This window comes from Antedon mediterranea, chromosome 6, assembly GCF_964355755.1.
Source record: "Antedon mediterranea chromosome 6, ecAntMedi1.1, whole genome shotgun sequence".
NCBI classification, from domain to species: domain Eukaryota; kingdom Metazoa; phylum Echinodermata; class Crinoidea; order Comatulida; family Antedonidae; genus Antedon; species Antedon mediterranea.
In genome coordinates, this window is record NC_092675.1 from 5,482,407 (window position 1) to 5,501,818 (window position 19,412).

Genomic DNA, 19,412 nt, shown 5'->3' on the forward strand with positions numbered 1-19,412 from the left:
TGTTTTTGGGGGACAATACATCTTTAAAGATCTTATATGCTGGATTAAACCATTAAACTTTGCAAAAGTGTTTATGCATATACAACAGTAAGTAACTTACCAATTACAAGACGGATTTAAACTAAATCTTTTCATTTATTTCATTTTAATTTAAATCTTTTCATTTATAACGCCCAGTAATTTTATTCGAGCTGTGTAGCTCTTGTTTCGTAATTTAATTTAGTTATTTACTAGTTTATTATTGTGCTGCTTGTGTATTGCAGTTTGTTTAACCAAAATTGGTTAAGTAACTTTATCGTGAGTACCACACCTTAGAATTAGGCCTCAAAAATACTTTTTTTGCAACAATACAATTCTATCATTTTTAAGTTCGTTTTCATCAACCAATCCTTCCGAATTAGTAACGACGCCCTCAATATTCCTGGGAAAGAGAAGAGACCAGACAAGAAAAAGAAGACAACTGCATCGATCTCAAAGAAGAGATAAGTGTGTCTGCCTCAAAGTAGATGATTAACCTTCGTTCTCGGCTGGTTTTCATGTTTAATCCATTAATTCTATCTTGATTAACAATGTAAATGAGAGGTACGGTACGTGTTGTTGTGTTTTAGATATATAATAAGATACAAGTCAAGTTCTTTCAGTAAGTAGGTGTAGGCTAGATAATAATGTAGGCCTCCTCGACTGTGTGAGTAAGGGCGACGTCGTGTGTCTCAGTCATAGTCTTAGGCACTCACTCACTTCAGACTTTTCTTTTAAAAAACTTAACTATTGTTTTTCATTAAATATCAATTTCTTTTGAAGCAAGGTCTCCTCCATAAGTAGGCCTGTATGAAAGAGCCCACCCTCTTGGGTGGGCTCTTTTATTTATTAATTTAGAACTGAAAATTACATTATGTACTTAATTGCTGTTTAGCCTTTTTTGGCGCTAGTTCCGTTTCGCACCTGTCGTTTATTTCGACTCAAAATTGGTTAAGTAACTTTATCGTGAGTACCACACCTTAGAATTAGGCCTCAAATATACTTTTTTTGCAACAATACAATTCTATCATTTTTAAGTTCGTTTTCATCAACCAATCCTTCCGAATTAGTAACGACGCCCTCAATATTCCTGGGAAAGAGAAGAGACCAGACAAGAAAAAGAAGACAACTGCATCGATCTCAAAGAAGAGATAAGTGTGTCTGCCTCAAAGTAGATGATTAACCTTCGTTCTCGGCTGGTTTTCATGTTTAATCCATTAATTCTATCTTGATTAACAATGTAAATGAGAGGTACGGTACGTGTTGTTGTGTTTTAGATATATAATAAGATACAAGTCAAGTTCTTTCAGTAAGTAGGTGTAGGCTAGATAATAATGTAGGCCTCCTCGACTGTGTGAGTAAGGGCGACGTCGTGTGTCTCAGTCATAGTCTTAGGCACTCACTCACTTCAGACTTTTCTTTTAAAAAACTTAACTATTGTTTTTCATTAAATATCAATTTCTTTTGAAGCAAGGTCTCCTCCATAAGTAGGCCTGTATGAAAGAGCCCACCCTCTTGGGTGGGCTCTTTTATTTATTAATTTAGAACTGAAAATTACATTATGTACTTAATTGCTGTTTAGCCTTTTTTGGCGCTAGTTCCGTTTCGCACCTGTCGTTTATTTCGACTCAAAATTGGTTAAGTAACTTTATCGTGAGTACCACACCTTAGAATTAGGCCTCAAAAATACTTTACGAAGGCGATCACACAAAAAGTAAAAAATAAATCCTTTAAATTGATGAATTTACAGACGTGTTTCTCGCACATCGGTTCGTGAATTTCGCATACTCCATGTTCAATGTTGTTGTTTCTATGGAGCGCCAAAAGAGCAATCATAATAGAGGGCTAAAAACCTCAGTAAATTTCGTATATTTAATGCATTTATTGGTGAAAATTACGTTCAATTTTATCATATTTTGTCAATGTAAATGCAACAAAAATATTACTGTTGATACTGTACATGGTTTTTGCAGGAGCTTTTAGGAATGAAAATCGACAAATTCATCATCATATTACATGTATGTACTGTAGGGGTATACCTTAATCTAAATAATATGCCTCTTAGTCTTAGTCTTAGGCCTAGGGTTGGTTGCTATTTGAAAACAGCAAATTATTAGCAGTAAAATGTTACAGCATTTTTATTGACAAAATATATTAAAATTAAACGTGTATTTCAATAATAAATGCATAGACGCATTCCACTGAGGTTTTAACCATCTATTGTTGTTGCTCTTTTGGCGCTCCATAGAAACGAAAATATTGAACTTCGAGTATGCTAAATTCGCGGCGAACTGTATGCGAGAAACATGTCTGTAAAATCATCAATTTAAGGATTTATTTGTTACTTTTTATGTGATTCTTCTTCATAAAAGTACTTATGAGGCCCAATTTTAAGGTGTGGTATTCACAATAAGTTGCTTAACAATTTGGAGTCAAAAGGAAGTCGAAATAAAAACAGGTGCGAAACGGAACTAGCGCCCTTTTTTTAGCCTTTTCCCACATATAGAAACTCCTGCATCGTGTCTGCGTCGTTACCGTCATGTCAATTTATCACATAGGGCTATTATGTCAGGAATATAATCAGTATATGCCAACTTTTATTGAGAAAGTGTCAAGGTATATCCGGCCAATAAAAGTGTCTGGTGAATTCAATTCTAATAGATAGTTTATTTTGTTTATGAAATATATGATGCCCACCCTATTCTTATCCTGCTTTTTACTTCTAATGCGGTTTTAAAACAATGGAAGCATTTACGGCTCCTGATCGAATTGTTCCATCCATTAATCTGCATATCTCTTCTTTTTCCCCACCCTTATTTTCAACAATGTTCTTGTCTTGAGCAGGGGCGGAACAAGCCTGTTTAGCCTCTGCCTATATCCGCGCCTGTCGAGGTAGTCCGACCGATTTGCCATTTTAAAATAAAGTACTTTGCACGTTCTATGAAAACAATTCGCAGAGAAGCATTGGATACATTGACTCAGTACAAGACTTCACACAGACGGGGATGTTACGTCTTATTAATAGAAACAGACCCTTACAGTACTCATTTAATCGAGACACACATTTTAGACCAACAGTCAATCTCACACAACATAGTTCTCAATTAAATAGTTATTTTGAAATTTTTCTACACAAAACAATCTAGACATATTGACAGTAAGAAAAATTGATTCTAGCAGCCTTAATGTTACTAATAATTCAATAGGCTGAGAATTCTTTTTTTAAATATAATCTAAACAGTCTATCAATTTTGTGTGAATCTTGCGAAATAAACTGAAAAGAACGATTATTTCAAGGTCTAACCTATTGGTTGATAAATTAATAAGTATATACGTGTATCTACCTATTGAGGAATAGAATATTCTATAACTGTTGCTAAGCAACTTTGCTTGACAAAGCCTTTCTCTTGGCAAGTACCATCTCTAATTGTCATCATCTTTCCATGTGAAATATACATTGACACTTTGTAAATTGCTATTGTTCCGCTGTGTCGGTTTTGTTAATCAGCGTGTCTATTTACATCTTTTACAAATGTAAGGGAAAAATACCTACTTTACTAGGTTTAGTATAATGTGCAATTCAACTAATAAATCTATTTGAAAAGGAAACTACAGAATTGTTGCAGAGAATTTCAGAAACTTTGTCTGTAATTTTACTGAAATTTTAAGTTTAAAAGAAAATTGTGTATAGAACTTACTGTTTTAGTGTCTTTTGCTTGTTGCAGTATTGTTAAGTAAACATCAAGAGTTTCATCAATGTTTAACAACTTGTTTTAAAAATTGATAGCCAATGCCGATATTGGCTTGGATATATAGGTAAGATGATTTCTTGTTTTATCATTTCTGTTGATTACTTTAGTTAGAAAATAAAGTTTCAGGTTTAATTTTGTGTATCTATATATATACTGTATATACTTCAGATTGTTATTAAATGTTGGAAGTGTTCAGTTAAATAAACTTATATTTACTTGGTTGTAATAAACCAATCTTTTTTACCACAAAATGTGATCATTTTTGTTGGATAAAAAAAATGTTTAGTATTCTTAAATCATTTAATTTTACTGAAAATTAATTTGTCAGTTTTCATTATAAAAATAAAATTGGTATTTAATTAGTCTTTTGTACATGGTCAAGAAACTGTTAACATCAGTATAATTGTCCTTTAATGGTGTTAAGTTTAATCAGCCATAGTGGTAATTTAACTATTTTTATTCTTCTGTTTTTTCTTTTATCTTTTGTAATAGTAGTCTTTGCTTTGTTCTATTTCATAAATTAGAACAATGTTCCTTATTGGGGTAAAGTAGACATACTCTTAATTTTATATTCAAATTTACTGTACATATTACAAATATATTATCTTTGTATCTTTTTTTTAAGTAAACAATTTCTTGTACACACAACTGTTTTTTCTTACTGTTTTAGTTCTAAAGCATTATATTTTTTTATTTTTTTCTCAAACAGAATTATTTTCAAACACTTTTATTCAATATAACTTATAAGTATTAAATGTTGTTGAAATTGAGTGAATTTTGTTTTGCTTTTGATCCGTTTACTAAGTTTGGTATTTTAAGCTTTGATGAACAATATTACGCATATTATTCTATTTATAGTTTATGTTACACATTAACTTATCTGAAAATTGTGGACGATAAATTTCTTTTTAATTGAAAATTGTATGTCATCAGATCTGACGTTTTAGATTAGTTTATGTAGTTTATTCATTTTGTGCGGTTTTAATGTGCATTGAATTTGTAAAACATATATCCAAAGGCATAACTACAATGCTGTGGGTTGCTAGCAGTAGATGGATCTCAAAATAACTATATGCTAAACAAATTAAAATAGCTGGAGATAAATACTTCAAGCTTTTATAAAACAAAATAATTAATAATTATCTTTATTTTTCAACGAAAAATCATGTTCACCAAAAAAGTGTTCTTCTTCTTATCGTCCTTTATTCGTGGCTAATAAATAGTTTGGTAAAATCATTTTTATAGTATATTTATTTATTTATTCTTTCTTTTTACTGGATTGCATTTTCAGTAACGCAGTACTGCTTTCCAAAATGGTCCAGTTATAAGTTTAAAAGTAAATAAAAATTATAACATAAATACACAGTAGGCCTAATTTAAAAGATATATACAGAACAGTTAAAAACAAATAAAATATAAAAAATGTAGGATCACTTGGATGACATAAGAGTTGCTATATTTTTGAGTTTATAAATATGTTTCCCAGTTACTTTTGTTCTAGTTTCAGTTGGTAAAAGATTCCATTCTTTTGTTGCACTGTATTTGATTGAAGGTTCTTTTACCTTGAGCATTTTTCCAATTTGGTGTAATTAATGTTTTACAACTTTGGCTACGGGTGCATTTGGGGTGGAGGGAGTCATTAAACTTAAACATTGAGGATAAATATGATGGTGAATAGCCATTAATGCATTTGAAAGTTGTAAGTAGTAGATGTTCCCTCCATCTTTCATTTAGTGTAACCCAATTAAGGCCTACATTATATATTTATAATTATTAAAATTAATATGTTAAATATAATATAACTATTTAATAGATATACTTTTTGATATTTCTAAAATTAGTGTAACTGTAAATCATGACACATCATTTTGCCGATAAGTTTATGACTATTTGCAGAAAGAGGGTGCGGGCTATATTGGTCTATCTACCACCTGAAGACTATGTAACACAATAGACTTCATTGTAGATTGGTTTAGATCATACGTTCTTAATTCATCTTTTAGTAACTCTTAACATAATATATGTATGTCTGTTGTAGTCCAACCGTATGTCTATGATATGTAGTTAGTAATTAGCCAGGTACTGTATACTTGAAATAATTATAGATTTGTGCATGCAACTGTGATCACCTACAATGCCTTGTAGCACTTTAGCCTACAGAGAATACTTTCACAATCTGTATTGATTGTTTCCACACATATAATCTGAGATAATTTGATTTTATTCTCATAGCTCTACTGATGAGATCAACTTTACTTGCTACAATTTGCATACTACCATACAAAATACAATAAATAGTAACAATTACTTCATAATTAGCCCACATGGTACAGAGGAGTTGTTAATGTTTTGTTTAACCAAGGAGGAATTGTTTGGTTAGACATTAGTTTATTGAGCTGCAATTTTTACTCGGGGTACCCGAGTCTAGGACTTACTCATTTTCTCCTCTTCTTCCTCCATCTGGACACTATTGAGTAAAAAGTGCGATATTTAAAGTACTACTCCTCCCTTATTAGTTGTAGTATTGAGCTGGGATTTGGCATGAATATACTACAGGGACATGTCCTCAAATCTATAATTTAAAATTTAAATTTCAAACCGGATGCAGCCATATGACGTCTCGAAGATGGTACCATATAGCCGTATTTGGTAGGTTATTAATGTGTATGTGACGTCACATCCCGTCTTATGACGTCATTACAGCTTCATTTGCTGTATCCCGAGTATCGCACGCACATTCCTGCTTTTTTGTTAATTAATTTGTTTAATTAAGAAGCCACAATGTGTGACACACACCACAGCGTTATGTAGTTATATGCGGCTTCTTGGCGTAGTGGTTATCACGTTTGCTTAACAAGCAGAAGGTACCTGGTTCGAGCCCGGGCAAAACTTTTTTTTTTTAAACTTTATGGTGAAAAGTACTGTATATGCAGTGATAGATGATAATGATAATTATACACAGTATATCTTATTTTTATTATTTTTTTAAATACTTATTTTGTGTAATCGGTAATTATCACTTTTACACATGTTTATTTTACTTTGTGCTTATTCTCAAGGCTATAGAGCCGGATTTTTTAATTTCAAACTGGATGCAGCCATATCACGTCTCGAAGATGGTACCGTATAGTCGTATTTGGTAGCGCGGTTTTGATGTGTATGTAGAGTTACATCCGGTCTTATGACGTCATTACAGCTTCTTTCGCTGTACCCCGAGTATTACACATTCGTGCTTGTTAAAGGTTGGTTCCCAAGATATAATGCAAACAAAGTGATTTGACCAATCTCAAGCGATAGATTATTCGAACAGTCGCGTGTGATTGGTCAACTCGCTTGACTGGCATCCTAGTGGGAACCAAGCATAAAGGTTGAGCCATTCTCAACCATACCTTATTTTCTTCCAAATCTAACTTTACTATTGTCAAAGGAGTTATTATAGAACTGCTCGTGTTTATTGATTCATAATTGACAAGTGTAGCCTACTAATACAGATACATTGTGTGAAATTCATGCATTTCAGACTACTTTTCACAGACTCCCATGCTAAACATTATCAACATCTGACATTGGAAACAAGCCATTATTTCCCTTGATAATGTTATAATCGCGTGTACGCTTGGTTGGTGGTTAGATTTGCAATAGATAATAAAAACTGCCATCCAACAGAAAAATTTGGCCCTTGCTTTGTTCCTTTTTAATCGTTATGAAAAAATACCTTTTAATTAATAGAATATTCTATCAGTGTTGCTAAGTAACCCTACTAATGTAAGTAGTTGTCCAAATTATTCCTTTTAATAAAGCATAGTTAATTAGTCCTTCAAGTATTACCATTGCCCTATAATGCTGCATGGCATTAGATTTTTTTGAAATTGTATCTGAGGGTATTTAAATTTAGTGGAAATTTTATTTAAATAAAATATACATACACTTTTATTTAAAATAATAACTTACTTTTAAATCAAATTAGTATATCTATAACTTATATTAATAGTTGAACTTTAGAAACAATTATACATTTTGAAAATTATATAAATTAACTCTTTTCTGTTATTGAGTTAAAAGCATACAAATTAACTCTCATCTCATAGACTATTTTACCCATTGCTGTGTGAAGGCCTCCTCCAGCTGTTTCCATTTAGTTTTGTTCTATGCCAATCTTTCCCATGTTGCCGTTTTCATGTACGTTGTTATGCGTCACGCCATCTTCTTTTTTGCCGTTCTCTTCTTCTTCTCCATGTCCTCGGCTGCCATTCATTCAATCTCTTCGTTCATCTATTGTCATCTCTTCTGGCTATGTGTCCTGCCCATCTCCATTTCAATTCTTTGATCTTTACCATGATGTCTTTGACTTTTGTTCTTTTCCGTATCTCACTATGCTTTACTCTGTCTCGTATTGATAGATTTACCATTTTTCTTTCCATCGCTCTTTGTGTTGTTATTAATTTTTGTTCCATCTCTTTCGTTGTTGCCCATGTCTCTGCCTCATAAACTATAGTTGTTAGAACACATTGATTGTACACCCTGCTTCTTAGTGACATGGGAATGTCTTGGTCGGTCAGGATATGCTTGTGCATCCCGAAGCTTCTCCAACCTGCTTTTACACGTATTAATATCTCCTCCTCTGTGGTGTTAACCATTTTTAAGGTCTGCCCCAGGTATTTGTATTTGTCAACTTTCTCAATCTGGTGATTGTCTATTGTTATTGTCTCTTGAGTCGAGAAGTTGGTCATAAATTTAGTCTTTCCTTTGTGCATATGTAGGCCAACCTTTTTACTTTCTTTGTTCAGGCGATTGAGCTGTTCCTCCATGTCCTTAACAGTTGTAGTTGTTAAAGCTACATCATCAGCAAATCTGAGGTCTGTTAGCAAATTAACTAACTAATGTAAAAATAGCTGTAAAAAGTAGGTTACAATTTATAATTTTTTTCCTTATTGTAAAGTAAGTGTTTTGATCTAAAAATATATTATGGATTTAAAAAATGTTTTATTTTGTATATTAGGTGCATTATGGGTAGCGGAAGTAGTCTCTCCTCACGCTCATCCACCCCCGAACGCAAGATACCAGAGATCAATCGCAAAAATTCCATCTGTCACGAAAATTGGAATGGACATGTGATTACCAATGATGTAGCACCAATTTTAATTAGTCGTGATTGTTGCGAAGAATTTCAAATAAAAATAGAAAAACCGAAACCAGTGCTTGGTTCTATCAGTGAAGGCAATTCAGAACATGCTTTGATTCAGGTAAATGCCAAATTTATCATATAATGAATATATTTATGAAAGCAATGTAGCTTAAACAGTAGCAACAACAAGACAGCAGATTCGGTACTTAAGCGTCTATCACACAGCCTTCAGTCTGTTTCCGGCTGCAGGCAAATAAAACCGCGTTTTCATCTCTCATTCACGTGGCTATACGACAATCTTTTTACTCGATATGCACATAGCCACGTGGCGTGTCCTGAAGACGAAAAGTCTAATTGCTGTATACGCAATCTGACATGAACTGCTGGAGCCGGACCTGAGCAGGTGTGAATGACTCAAGTATTACAACTGTATTCATATAGAAGTGTTAGATGCATCAGCTAATTCATATCACAGCTCAGGTGTTCATTAAATCACTTTAGATTCTTGATTTTAAATTCTAATCCAACATTATTATTATTTTGATTGTTATTATTAACAATAGTAACTAATGGTAACAAGTGACCTTTAATTGTAATAATACAATAGTGTTCCCTTGTCATCTGAATAGGAGTTAAAACATATTTCCTCTTTATTCATTTCACGAGAAAGTATCCATCTAATAAGGATTTTCTCCTGAATAGTGTCCCAAAAGAGGGGTGATATTGTAATTTATATCTAACACAAGCATTTCTATTTCTCGTAGGGAGTGTACTTCTTAGTTTTTGATCACTTCAAAGGCATCGATGAAATCAATACGTTGTCCAAATATGGAGTTGCCAACTTCCGTAGTACTGGTCATGGTCTTCCTGTTTATGGAATGGGGCAACCAAGTGGAGTTGGACTTCATTGTGTTGTAAATTACCTGCAAAATGAAACACAAGAGGTAAAGCTCTGTCTACACTACCAAACTTTGTGTGACAACAAAATGTGAGATGCCCATATATAGACATGATGACATATCACTACTATGTTTGGGCATATCACTACCATATTAGGACACTGTTTTTTGTCAAACTAGTTTGATAGCGTGTGCAAATGTGTTCTAGATAATTAAGTTGAGAGAAGGCAATAGAATTTAGATTAGATGGTGGTGGAAAAAAATCACATTGACTCAATAATAATATATTCATGTTTTGATGCATAACTTGTGCCATTCTTAATTACAATTTAGTCTTAATAAACACCACGCTGCACACAGTACCACACTGCACTATGTTAATGATACTAATGCATGTTAATAACACTTTTTAGGAGATATTTACAGGGTTAGGTTTAGTTATATTTAGGAGTTAGGTAGGAGTTGAGTATTAGCATTTAGGTTTAGGCACATGTCATACTACTATTATTCTGGTGGGAAACCAATTTTTATTAACTAAAGCTATGGCAAACTATGTAAAAACAGTAAATTACACAAATTTTCTACACAAAATATCTTTTTAGCAATACTTGACAATTACATTATACTGTCATGTATGGTCTCTGAAAGATAACCAATTTTCTAACAGTTTTCAAAAGTTGTGTTATACAATATTTTTTTCTCAAATTGGCAATCTCAAAAAAAGAACATCATTTTTTAACATAACCTTATTTAAGTGCCTATTGGCCTATTTGCGATGACAGGTTTTAATCATAATAGGCTGATATTATTATTACTTTCACGATCCTTTTTTTATTTTTTTTTTATTCATCTTTGCAAGTCATCATTATCTAGGAAAAAGAGAAGTAAATAGTATGTCTCGTCTGGTTGTCGTGGCAATTCAAAATAAATATGTGCATTGTTTTTCCAGGGAGTTGTTATTAGATAATAACAACTCCCTGGTTTTTCATTCCACACAAATTTAGTTTTATTTGTGCAGGGAGTTGTTATACAACTCCCTGATTTGTGCATTAATCTCTTTTCTTGTGGTAAACAAATCCTAAACTTTAAAACAGAAAAAACTGTTTATACCTTTTTACATTGTTTATTTAACAGGCATTGCTTAACATATGCCAATATCAATATAGTTGCGTCGCAGTCATTCCAAGTTAGGAGATCTGGATTGGTTTAAGTATAATTAATGCATAATTTACATTTAAAAAGAGAAAGACACACATATGGTTAACATTTAATAATAATTTATTATAATCTTTCTTCATACATCATTTATTTTTATATTCAGGATGTTATCTTTATGAACTTAAGAGATGAACCTGTACTGTTTCTGAACCATGACGGTGATCTAAAACCATACACTCCACGTTTTAAAGACAGCTTGTTACAAAACATCACGTCAAGATCAAAACCAAAGCAGGTTGAAGCAGCTATAGCAAAAGAGGTATTAATATTTTTTTTATTTTAATCAAACCACCCAGTGAGCATATGATTGAATGTATGCGCAGCATTTATATGTATAATATATATATAAATCCAAAGGCAAATTACTGAAAAAATGACAATGCTGTGGGTATCAGTGGCTGGATCTCAATGGAGATACAAAATAAAAGCGAAAAGCTAAATCAAAACGAGAAGTAAAACAGCCAGAAAAGTTAGCAGAGCTTTCGGGCAACACTAGCCCTTCATCAGTGCAAATATATATATATACAATATTGATTTAGCTTTTCGTTCTTTTATTTGCATCTCCATTGAGATCCAGCCACTGATACCCACAGCATTGTCATTTGTATCTCCATTGAGATCCAGCCACTGATACCCACAGCATTGTCAATTGTATCTCCATTGAGATCCAGCCACTGATACCCACAGCATTGTCATTTTGTATCTCCATTGAGATCCAGCCACTGATACCCACAACATTGTCATTTGTATCTCCATTGAGATCCAGCCACTGATACCCACAGCATTGTCATTTTGTATCTCCATTGAGATCCAGCCACTGATACCCACAGCATTGTCATTTGTATCTCCATTGAGATCCAGCCACTGATACCCACAGCATTGTCATTTGTATCTCCATTGAGATCCAGCCACTGATACCCACAGCATTGTCATTTTTCAGTAATTTGTATTTAGATATATATACAATATTAGAAATTTGTTTTATGTGTACCAGAGTTCGGAAAATTTAAATAGCAATAAAAATATATATTATTAAAAAACTTATACAAAAATGTATAGCAAATATATTTGAAGATTATTAATAATTATCATTATATTTCATTAATTGTAGATATTTACTTTATATTTCATGTGACTTAATTTAATAGTTAATTGTTCTATGTTTGTACTACATATCCTAGGTTAAACAAGAAATAAATAAATTTAAAAAATAACATTATGAACAATATAATTGTGTAAATAGTGAACACAAGCAAATTGATTTAAATGGTGCGAATAGTAAATTCTAATATTAACATATACAATTACCAGATCTTGATTTATTACTATGATTTTAAATATTGCCTGTAAACGCTGTTTTAGTATTGGTTTAGATATTATAGTCATATATTTCATTTTCACAATCTTCGGTTATTCTATTAAAACAAGCTGTGATAACAGTTAGAGCAATGATTAGTTAAACACAATAATATATTATTTATTATAAATGCTATTTGCTGTCTGACATTGTATATAATAAACACTAAGTAGAGCAGCACAATCTGCAGACACTTCTTGTAACAAAAATGTATTCGATGGAAACTACAGTGATTCTGAGAAATTTACCGCTGTAGATTTGGATACATATTTCTTTACAGAAAATTACCAGTTACTTTATTTTTACCATTTTGTTAATTTGACTGAAAACTATTGTTTTTATAATACCTTGGTACCGTATTTGTATTTTTTTTAATGTTTTAAACTTACACATGCAGGTGTTATATATCATAATGTTTTTGAAGAAATTTAAAAAGTATGATTTTTTAGGTGGAAAATGGCTTCTATTTTGCATACAAAATGCTTTAACTTAATATATGCTTTGTGAATTGATAGTAATGATGTGTCCATGGATTTGATAAATCTAATTTGCTTGACTTTTGTTTTTGTTTTTCCCATAGTAGATTAATGTACTGTATTATTGTCTAATAGTAGAAAATAATTGTTTTATATTTATTATCTGACCTCTATTTGATGTTTTATCCTGATGCAGCTGCTTCAATGACCTTATTAAATTGATAGTTTAATGTAATATATTATATACAGTTCAATTGCAACACAATCCATACATTATATTTGTATCACCTAGGAAATATTATACAAATAATGAATGTTTTAATGAAGAGAATATTTCATGATTTAGAAGATTGAGTTTCTATTTAACAAGACAGAGCTGCGTTACATAGGACATATATTCGGGTTTATATATAAATTCAATGGCAAATTACTGAAAAAATGACAATGCTCTTGGTATTCGGGTGTATATATAAATATAAATCAAAAGGCAAAATACTAAAAAAATGACACGGCTAAATCATAATCACAAATAAAAAAGAAAAAACATAAATCAAAACTATAAAGTTTTGTAAAAAAGTCAGACAAAAATTGCTATATTTGTGTACGTTAAAATTATTAGAATTAGTAGAATTTTTATGTATATGTATTGCATTGATATTTAAAAAATATGTTCAATATTATGAGGATTATTATTTGTTCTGTTACCGTATATAAATAATGTATTTGCGTAGTTGTACTGTGTATTCAACTTTGGCATTTTCAGCAAGTTTCCGGGGAAATATTGATATATATGTTGTCGTGTTGCTCTATTCTTTAATTCATCATTATTGCATTTATTATAAGTCAAATAAACAGTGTTATAGATTTGTTTATTGTTAATGGTTGCCAAGAAATTTAATAAAACCTGTATCATTTATGTTTGAAACGTTATTCCTACAAACAAACTGATAAATCTTTTGTAGAAAAAATGTATTATCAGCATTGTCATTTTTTTCAGTAATTTGCCTTTGGATTTAATATATATATATATTAAATCCAAAGGCAAATTACTGAAAAAAATGACAATGCTGTGGGTATCAGTGGCTGGATCTCAATGGAGATACAAAAATAAAAAGCGAAAAGCTAAATCAAAACGATAAAGTAAACAGCCAGAAAAGTTACCAGAGCTTTCGGGCAACACTAGCCCTTCATCAGTGCAAATATATATATATATATACTTTTTTTTATCAGTTTTATCGTTTTCTAGACGAAGGAAAGAAATGAAATAAGAGTGGGTTGACAGAAAACCGTGTTTGTGGTGACGGTGTTCCAAAATTTCGCACTAAAAACTAAACATGTAAATACGTGTTGGCGTTAATTGTTTTGAATGTTGACAGAGTTTGCCTTCTCTATCTTGTTTTGATGCTTCAAACATTCAAGATTTTACACCTGTTTTTTACCTTTTTTTTTAGGTCATACAGATTGCAACAACAGATGAAGACAACCAGTTTTATTTCTATAATGATGTCATGAACTTGATGGAAGACCCACACAAATATCATGTACAGTTCTTTGATGACTTTCAAACAACAGAAGAGGTCTATGCCCAATATCTACTCTCTAGGCCCAAGACAAAATACTTACGACTGCCCTTCTGCAGTAGCAGTTCACCTTCAGAGGACGCTGTGGACAGTTTTCTCAGTCTTGTAAAGGTATGAATATGTAATCTTATTTCGTGCCTAGCTTACCTGGATAAACCGACAGTAGCCCTTTCTCGAGCGAGATGTAACTCAAAAAGTAGAAATTGTATGTGTTTTGTTTATTTTGTGCTCAGCTTACCTTGATAAAAACTAACAACAGCCTCTGCTCAAAGAGCTATAGATATAAAAAAAAATATAAAATTCATAAATTAAAAATGTCTATTTATTATTTATTGTGTATAAACTATTAATGTGTTGAAATAACTACTAATAAATAACTGTCACGCTATCTACTGTAATGTAATGTATGATTTCATATTATTGATTTTCTTGACCCATACTTTCATTTAAAATGTTTATCAGGTTATTAAACTCATTATCTAACTCAGGGTCACAATGCAGATATTGTTCTATTGCAGCACTTTAGAATTATTGTAGACCTATTTAACAAAAGTCATGTATTTTCTAAGTTAAATGATATTCTGTTGATTTAAGAACTCTCACTGTTTTTGTTTTGATTTTACAATGCTTTACATAATTGCTTCTTTGGACATTATATTAAGAGGGTGGCTAGCTTACTACAACAAACCGACAAATCGACAATAGCTTATCTTTCCGATATTTTATTTCACATAAACATGATGGTGAAAAGAAATGAAACAATGGGATGTAGAAATGGTCTCACTAGAAGGTGTGGTTTGCAGAAGATTCCATAATTTGTTTATGTAAATGTATCCTTATTGTGGAAGAGGAAAAAGAAGAAACACAAACCCATCATTCCATCTATTCAAGATATATTTTTAAAAATTAAATAAATAAAACTGAAAATGATCTCTCTTTGCCATTAGCAGTATGTATATTTTATAAAATATTTCATTCCATAGGAAATGCCTGGCTTCTTTGACCATGCGAACACAACCTTACCAGCTTTTGTTGTTAATTGTCAAACTGGCCAAGGACGAACAACAGTTGCGATGGTCATGTGTTGTCTACTTCTATCACATAAAAGAGGATATCAGGAACAAATCGGGTAAATATTCATATTTAATTTTTCTATGTTGTTTCTATTGTAGTGTGGTTCTTAATATTTTGAGATCACCAGAGATATTCTGTGCAGACCCCTTCGGTTCTTTGCTGAGATCACCAGAGATATTCTGTGCAGACCCCTTCGGTTCTTTGCTGAGATCACCAGAGATATTCTGTGCAGACCCCTTCGGTTCTTTGCTGAGATCACCAGAGATATTCTGTGCAGACCCCTTCGGTTCTTTGCTGAGATCACCAGAGATATTCTGTGCAGACCCCTTCGGTTCTTTGCTGAGATCACCAGAGATATTCTGTGCAGACCCCTTTGGTTCTTTGCTGAGATCACCAGAGATATTCTGTGCAGACCCCTTTGCTTCTTTGCTGAGATCACCAGAGATATTCTGTGCAGACCCCTTCGGTTCTTTGCTGAGATCACCAGAGATATTCTGTGCAGACCCTTTTGGTTCTTTGCTGAGATCACCAGAGATATTCTGTGCAGACCCCTTTGGTTCTTTGCTGAGATCACCAGAGATATTCTGTGCAGACCCCATTGGTTCTTTGCTGAGATCACCAGAGATATTTTGTGCAGACACCCTTGGTTCTTTGCTGAGATCACCAGAGATATTCTGTGCAGACCTCTTTGGTTCTTTGCTGAGATCACCAGAGATATTCTGTGCAGACCCCTTTGGTTCTTTGCTGAGATCACCAGAGATATTCTGTCCAGACCCCTTTGGTTCTTTGCTGAGATCACCAGAGATATTTTGTGCAGACCCCTTTGGTTCTTTGCTGAGATCACCAGAGATATTCTGTGCAGACCTCTTTGGTTCTTTGCTGAGATCACCAGAGATATTCTGTGCAGACCCCTTTGGTTCTTTGCTGAGATCACCAGAGATATTCTGTGCAGACCCCTTTGGTTTTTGCTGAGATCACCAGAGATATTCTGTGCAGACCTCTTTGGTTCTTTGCTGAGATCACCAGAGATATTCTGTGCAGACCCCTTTAGTTCTTTGCTGAGATCACCAGAGATATTCTGTGCAGACCCCTTTGGTTCTTTGCTTATAGTCTATGGGATCAGTCTGTTAAGTATGTAATAATCTTGTAAAATTACAGAATATTGTTTTTTTTAAATTTTCTACCTCATGGTCTTGCTTTTTATTTTCATAAAGTAGAAACTTCAAGACCCCCATAATGTCCCTTTAATAGGTGTGTTCCCTAAATAGGTTTTGGCTCTAATGTTTAAACATAAATTTCCCCTCATTCTTTTCACAGAAAAGGGGTGTCACAAAGGAGGGGTAATTCTTCTCTGTAGCTATAAATTTATAAATTAAATAGAGGGTGTCATTTCAAGTATATTAGAAACTAACTAAAACTTTTTTTCAGTGGTGCTAAAATACCAAAGCATGAAGTGAAAAAGGAAGAACAAGGGCAGTTCCTGAGCGTATGTAAACTAGTAGAATTGTTACCAAATGGCTTGGAGATACAGAAAGAGGTAAGAATAAGATTTTATTCATCTTATCTAAGATAAAGCTTTCAGTCTGACATTTAACTCGTCATGATTTCCAGTTAAATATGTCTGTTATATTTTTGGTTAAATTTAAAAGTGATTTATGGTAATTGAAACTTTACGTTTGACTAATGAAACAAAACTATTTGATGCATAGGGTGATCAAAGATTGTATACAACAATCTTAATCGCCTATTCCACACGTAATGCTAAATAGCATATCATGTATGCACAAAATAGTAAGTAATTCTGTTTTTTTCACTTCTTCTATCATTCTTCTCAATACTGGTACAAAATCAGAAAATCGATTGGGTAAACGTTGTACACATTGTTCATTGAATGGCTGCAGTGAAATAAGCTAAAATTTTACATTTATTGTAGAAAAATGTAGTTAACACTGCAATAATAATGTTGACACGTTCCCTTTAGTTTAACACTTCGATTTACCATCTCCCTATTTCAAAATCCTATATCCTAGAAATATAATTATGAGTTTAGAATACAAATTTTGAAACATGGTATATTATCTATTCTGTGCAGATATTTCTGTCGTATCTGTCTACCGTATGATTGACTTTCTTATTGGGTAGTGAATACTTGATTAAATTGTTCAATGTAGCAGTGATACAGGACATGTAAATATTGACTCCATTTTAGCTGACATAACCATGTTGCTTGTTTTCATTAAGTATTCTATATGATGCTAGACATTAAAGGGACAGTTAAAACAGTATGTCCTTACAAATAAGTGTTTGTAAATACTAACATTTAAAGTTGATTCTTAAACTTACTGCCAGTCAGCATTTTAATAATAGATTCATTAATTTTTAAATTAAAATTTCAAAGATTTTATTTTATCTATCCACAACAATAATTTATCTTAAGACCATTTTAAATTCTCTATTCCATTTCCGGAAAGGAATGGAAATGGATTCCCAGTAATGTAAAGGATTCTTATTTCTGATAAACTTATAAATTAAAACCTATTATATCTTCAAATTGCATGTTATGTGAACATTACATTGAATATCATATTACCTTCAGATTTGTTACTGCATAATACACAAACTGCTTGTGGATACTGTAATATATTAGACACTGATACATGTTAGGCTATTAAAGAAATAACCTTTATTTGCCTTGGACAAAAATCCTTTTAACGATAGAATAAATTTAACTATCGTCATATGTGTCAATCATTTCAACATCTTTCTTATATGTAGAGTGTTGCAGTATTTGTTAAATAATGTTTAGTTTCATTAAGTTAATAATTGCGTAGTTTAAAACCTTCCCAGTACAAATTTCGATGCTCCAGTACTCCCAACCAACAACAAAAAAGACATCAATATAAACATTCTTAAGCTCTGTCTACAATATCAAACTTTATGTGACAAAAAAATGTGATATGCCCATATATGGACATGATGATGTCATATCACTACTGTATTTGGGCATATCACCACCATATTTGGGCAAATCACACTTTTTTTGTCAAACTAGATTGATAGTGTAGACAGAGCTTTACAGTTGCAGTCATTTGATACCCCATGTGTTTTAACAAACTAACATCCTACAAGGGACATTTAGACCTCTTTTTTGGCACTATTTTGGATCCAAGTTAGCAGATAATATTAAAACTTACATATTCTCAGTACAATTGTAGTCATTTCGATACCCCATCTATATGCATACAGTAGGAGGAATGTTTATAACATGCAAGTTCTATCTATTATAATATACTGTACCACGATATAACACTTCCCCTTTATCCAAATTTACAACTGGTCCTAAGCTAAAGCTTGGTTTCCACTAGGACGCAACGCAAGGACATAAACGCAACGCAACAATTGACCAATCCAAGCGACAGTTCAGATAATCTATCGCTTGTGATTGGTCAAGTTACTTACGTTGCGCTTACGTCTTAGTGTTGCATCCTTGTGGGAACCAAGCTTAAGTGTTGAAAAATTAGAGGTTGCTCATTCTATGCTTTAATCCAGAGACTTTCTTTTATACGATTGTCCCAATTAAATTAGAGGAACCTGCATAGATCAAAATTATATATCATTATTGAAATGGTGTAAAGCTTTTATGCTTTCAAATAAATTAATCAGGATGTGATTTTCAAAGCATGCCTGTTAGAGATTATGATTATTGTTTTTGATACAAACAAGGTTATGACTTGAACTGGTAAGTGTTTAATATATTATGTTGTTGATCTCATTTTCCAATGGATTAATTAAATGCAAACTCTCAAATTCAAGGCAGGTATAAAGTGTAATTACTTATTACCTCTTACATGGAGTCATGCTCTTGAGAAAACAGGTTGTTAATTAAAATATCTCTTTAATTCTGCTGCTGAGT

General features: G+C 32.4%; 1 protein-coding gene across 2 annotated transcripts in view; it reads left to right on the top strand.

The window, feature by feature from the left end:
• Window positions 1–1,159: 1,159 nt before the first annotated feature.
• Window positions 1,160–19,412, top strand: part of LOC140051268 (paladin-like) — a 29,142-nt gene continuing 10,889 nt past the window's right edge. The window contains exons 1-7 of one of the 2 annotated variants that reach the window (XM_072096424.1): window positions 1,160–1,269; window positions 8,770–9,013; window positions 9,660–9,839; window positions 11,116–11,271; window positions 14,297–14,536; window positions 15,409–15,554; window positions 16,928–17,036. In XM_072096424.1, coding sequence (XP_071952525.1) covers window positions 8,777–9,013; window positions 9,660–9,839; window positions 11,116–11,271; window positions 14,297–14,536; window positions 15,409–15,554; window positions 16,928–17,036 — 1,068 coding nt within the window. In that variant the 5' untranslated portion in view covers window positions 1,160–1,269; window positions 8,770–8,776. Of the gene's footprint in view, window positions 1,270–3,752; window positions 3,835–8,769; window positions 9,014–9,659; window positions 9,840–11,115; window positions 11,272–14,296; window positions 14,537–15,408; window positions 15,555–16,927; window positions 17,037–19,412 lie in introns of those variants that run through there. The other variant, XM_072096423.1, reaches the window with a different exon arrangement.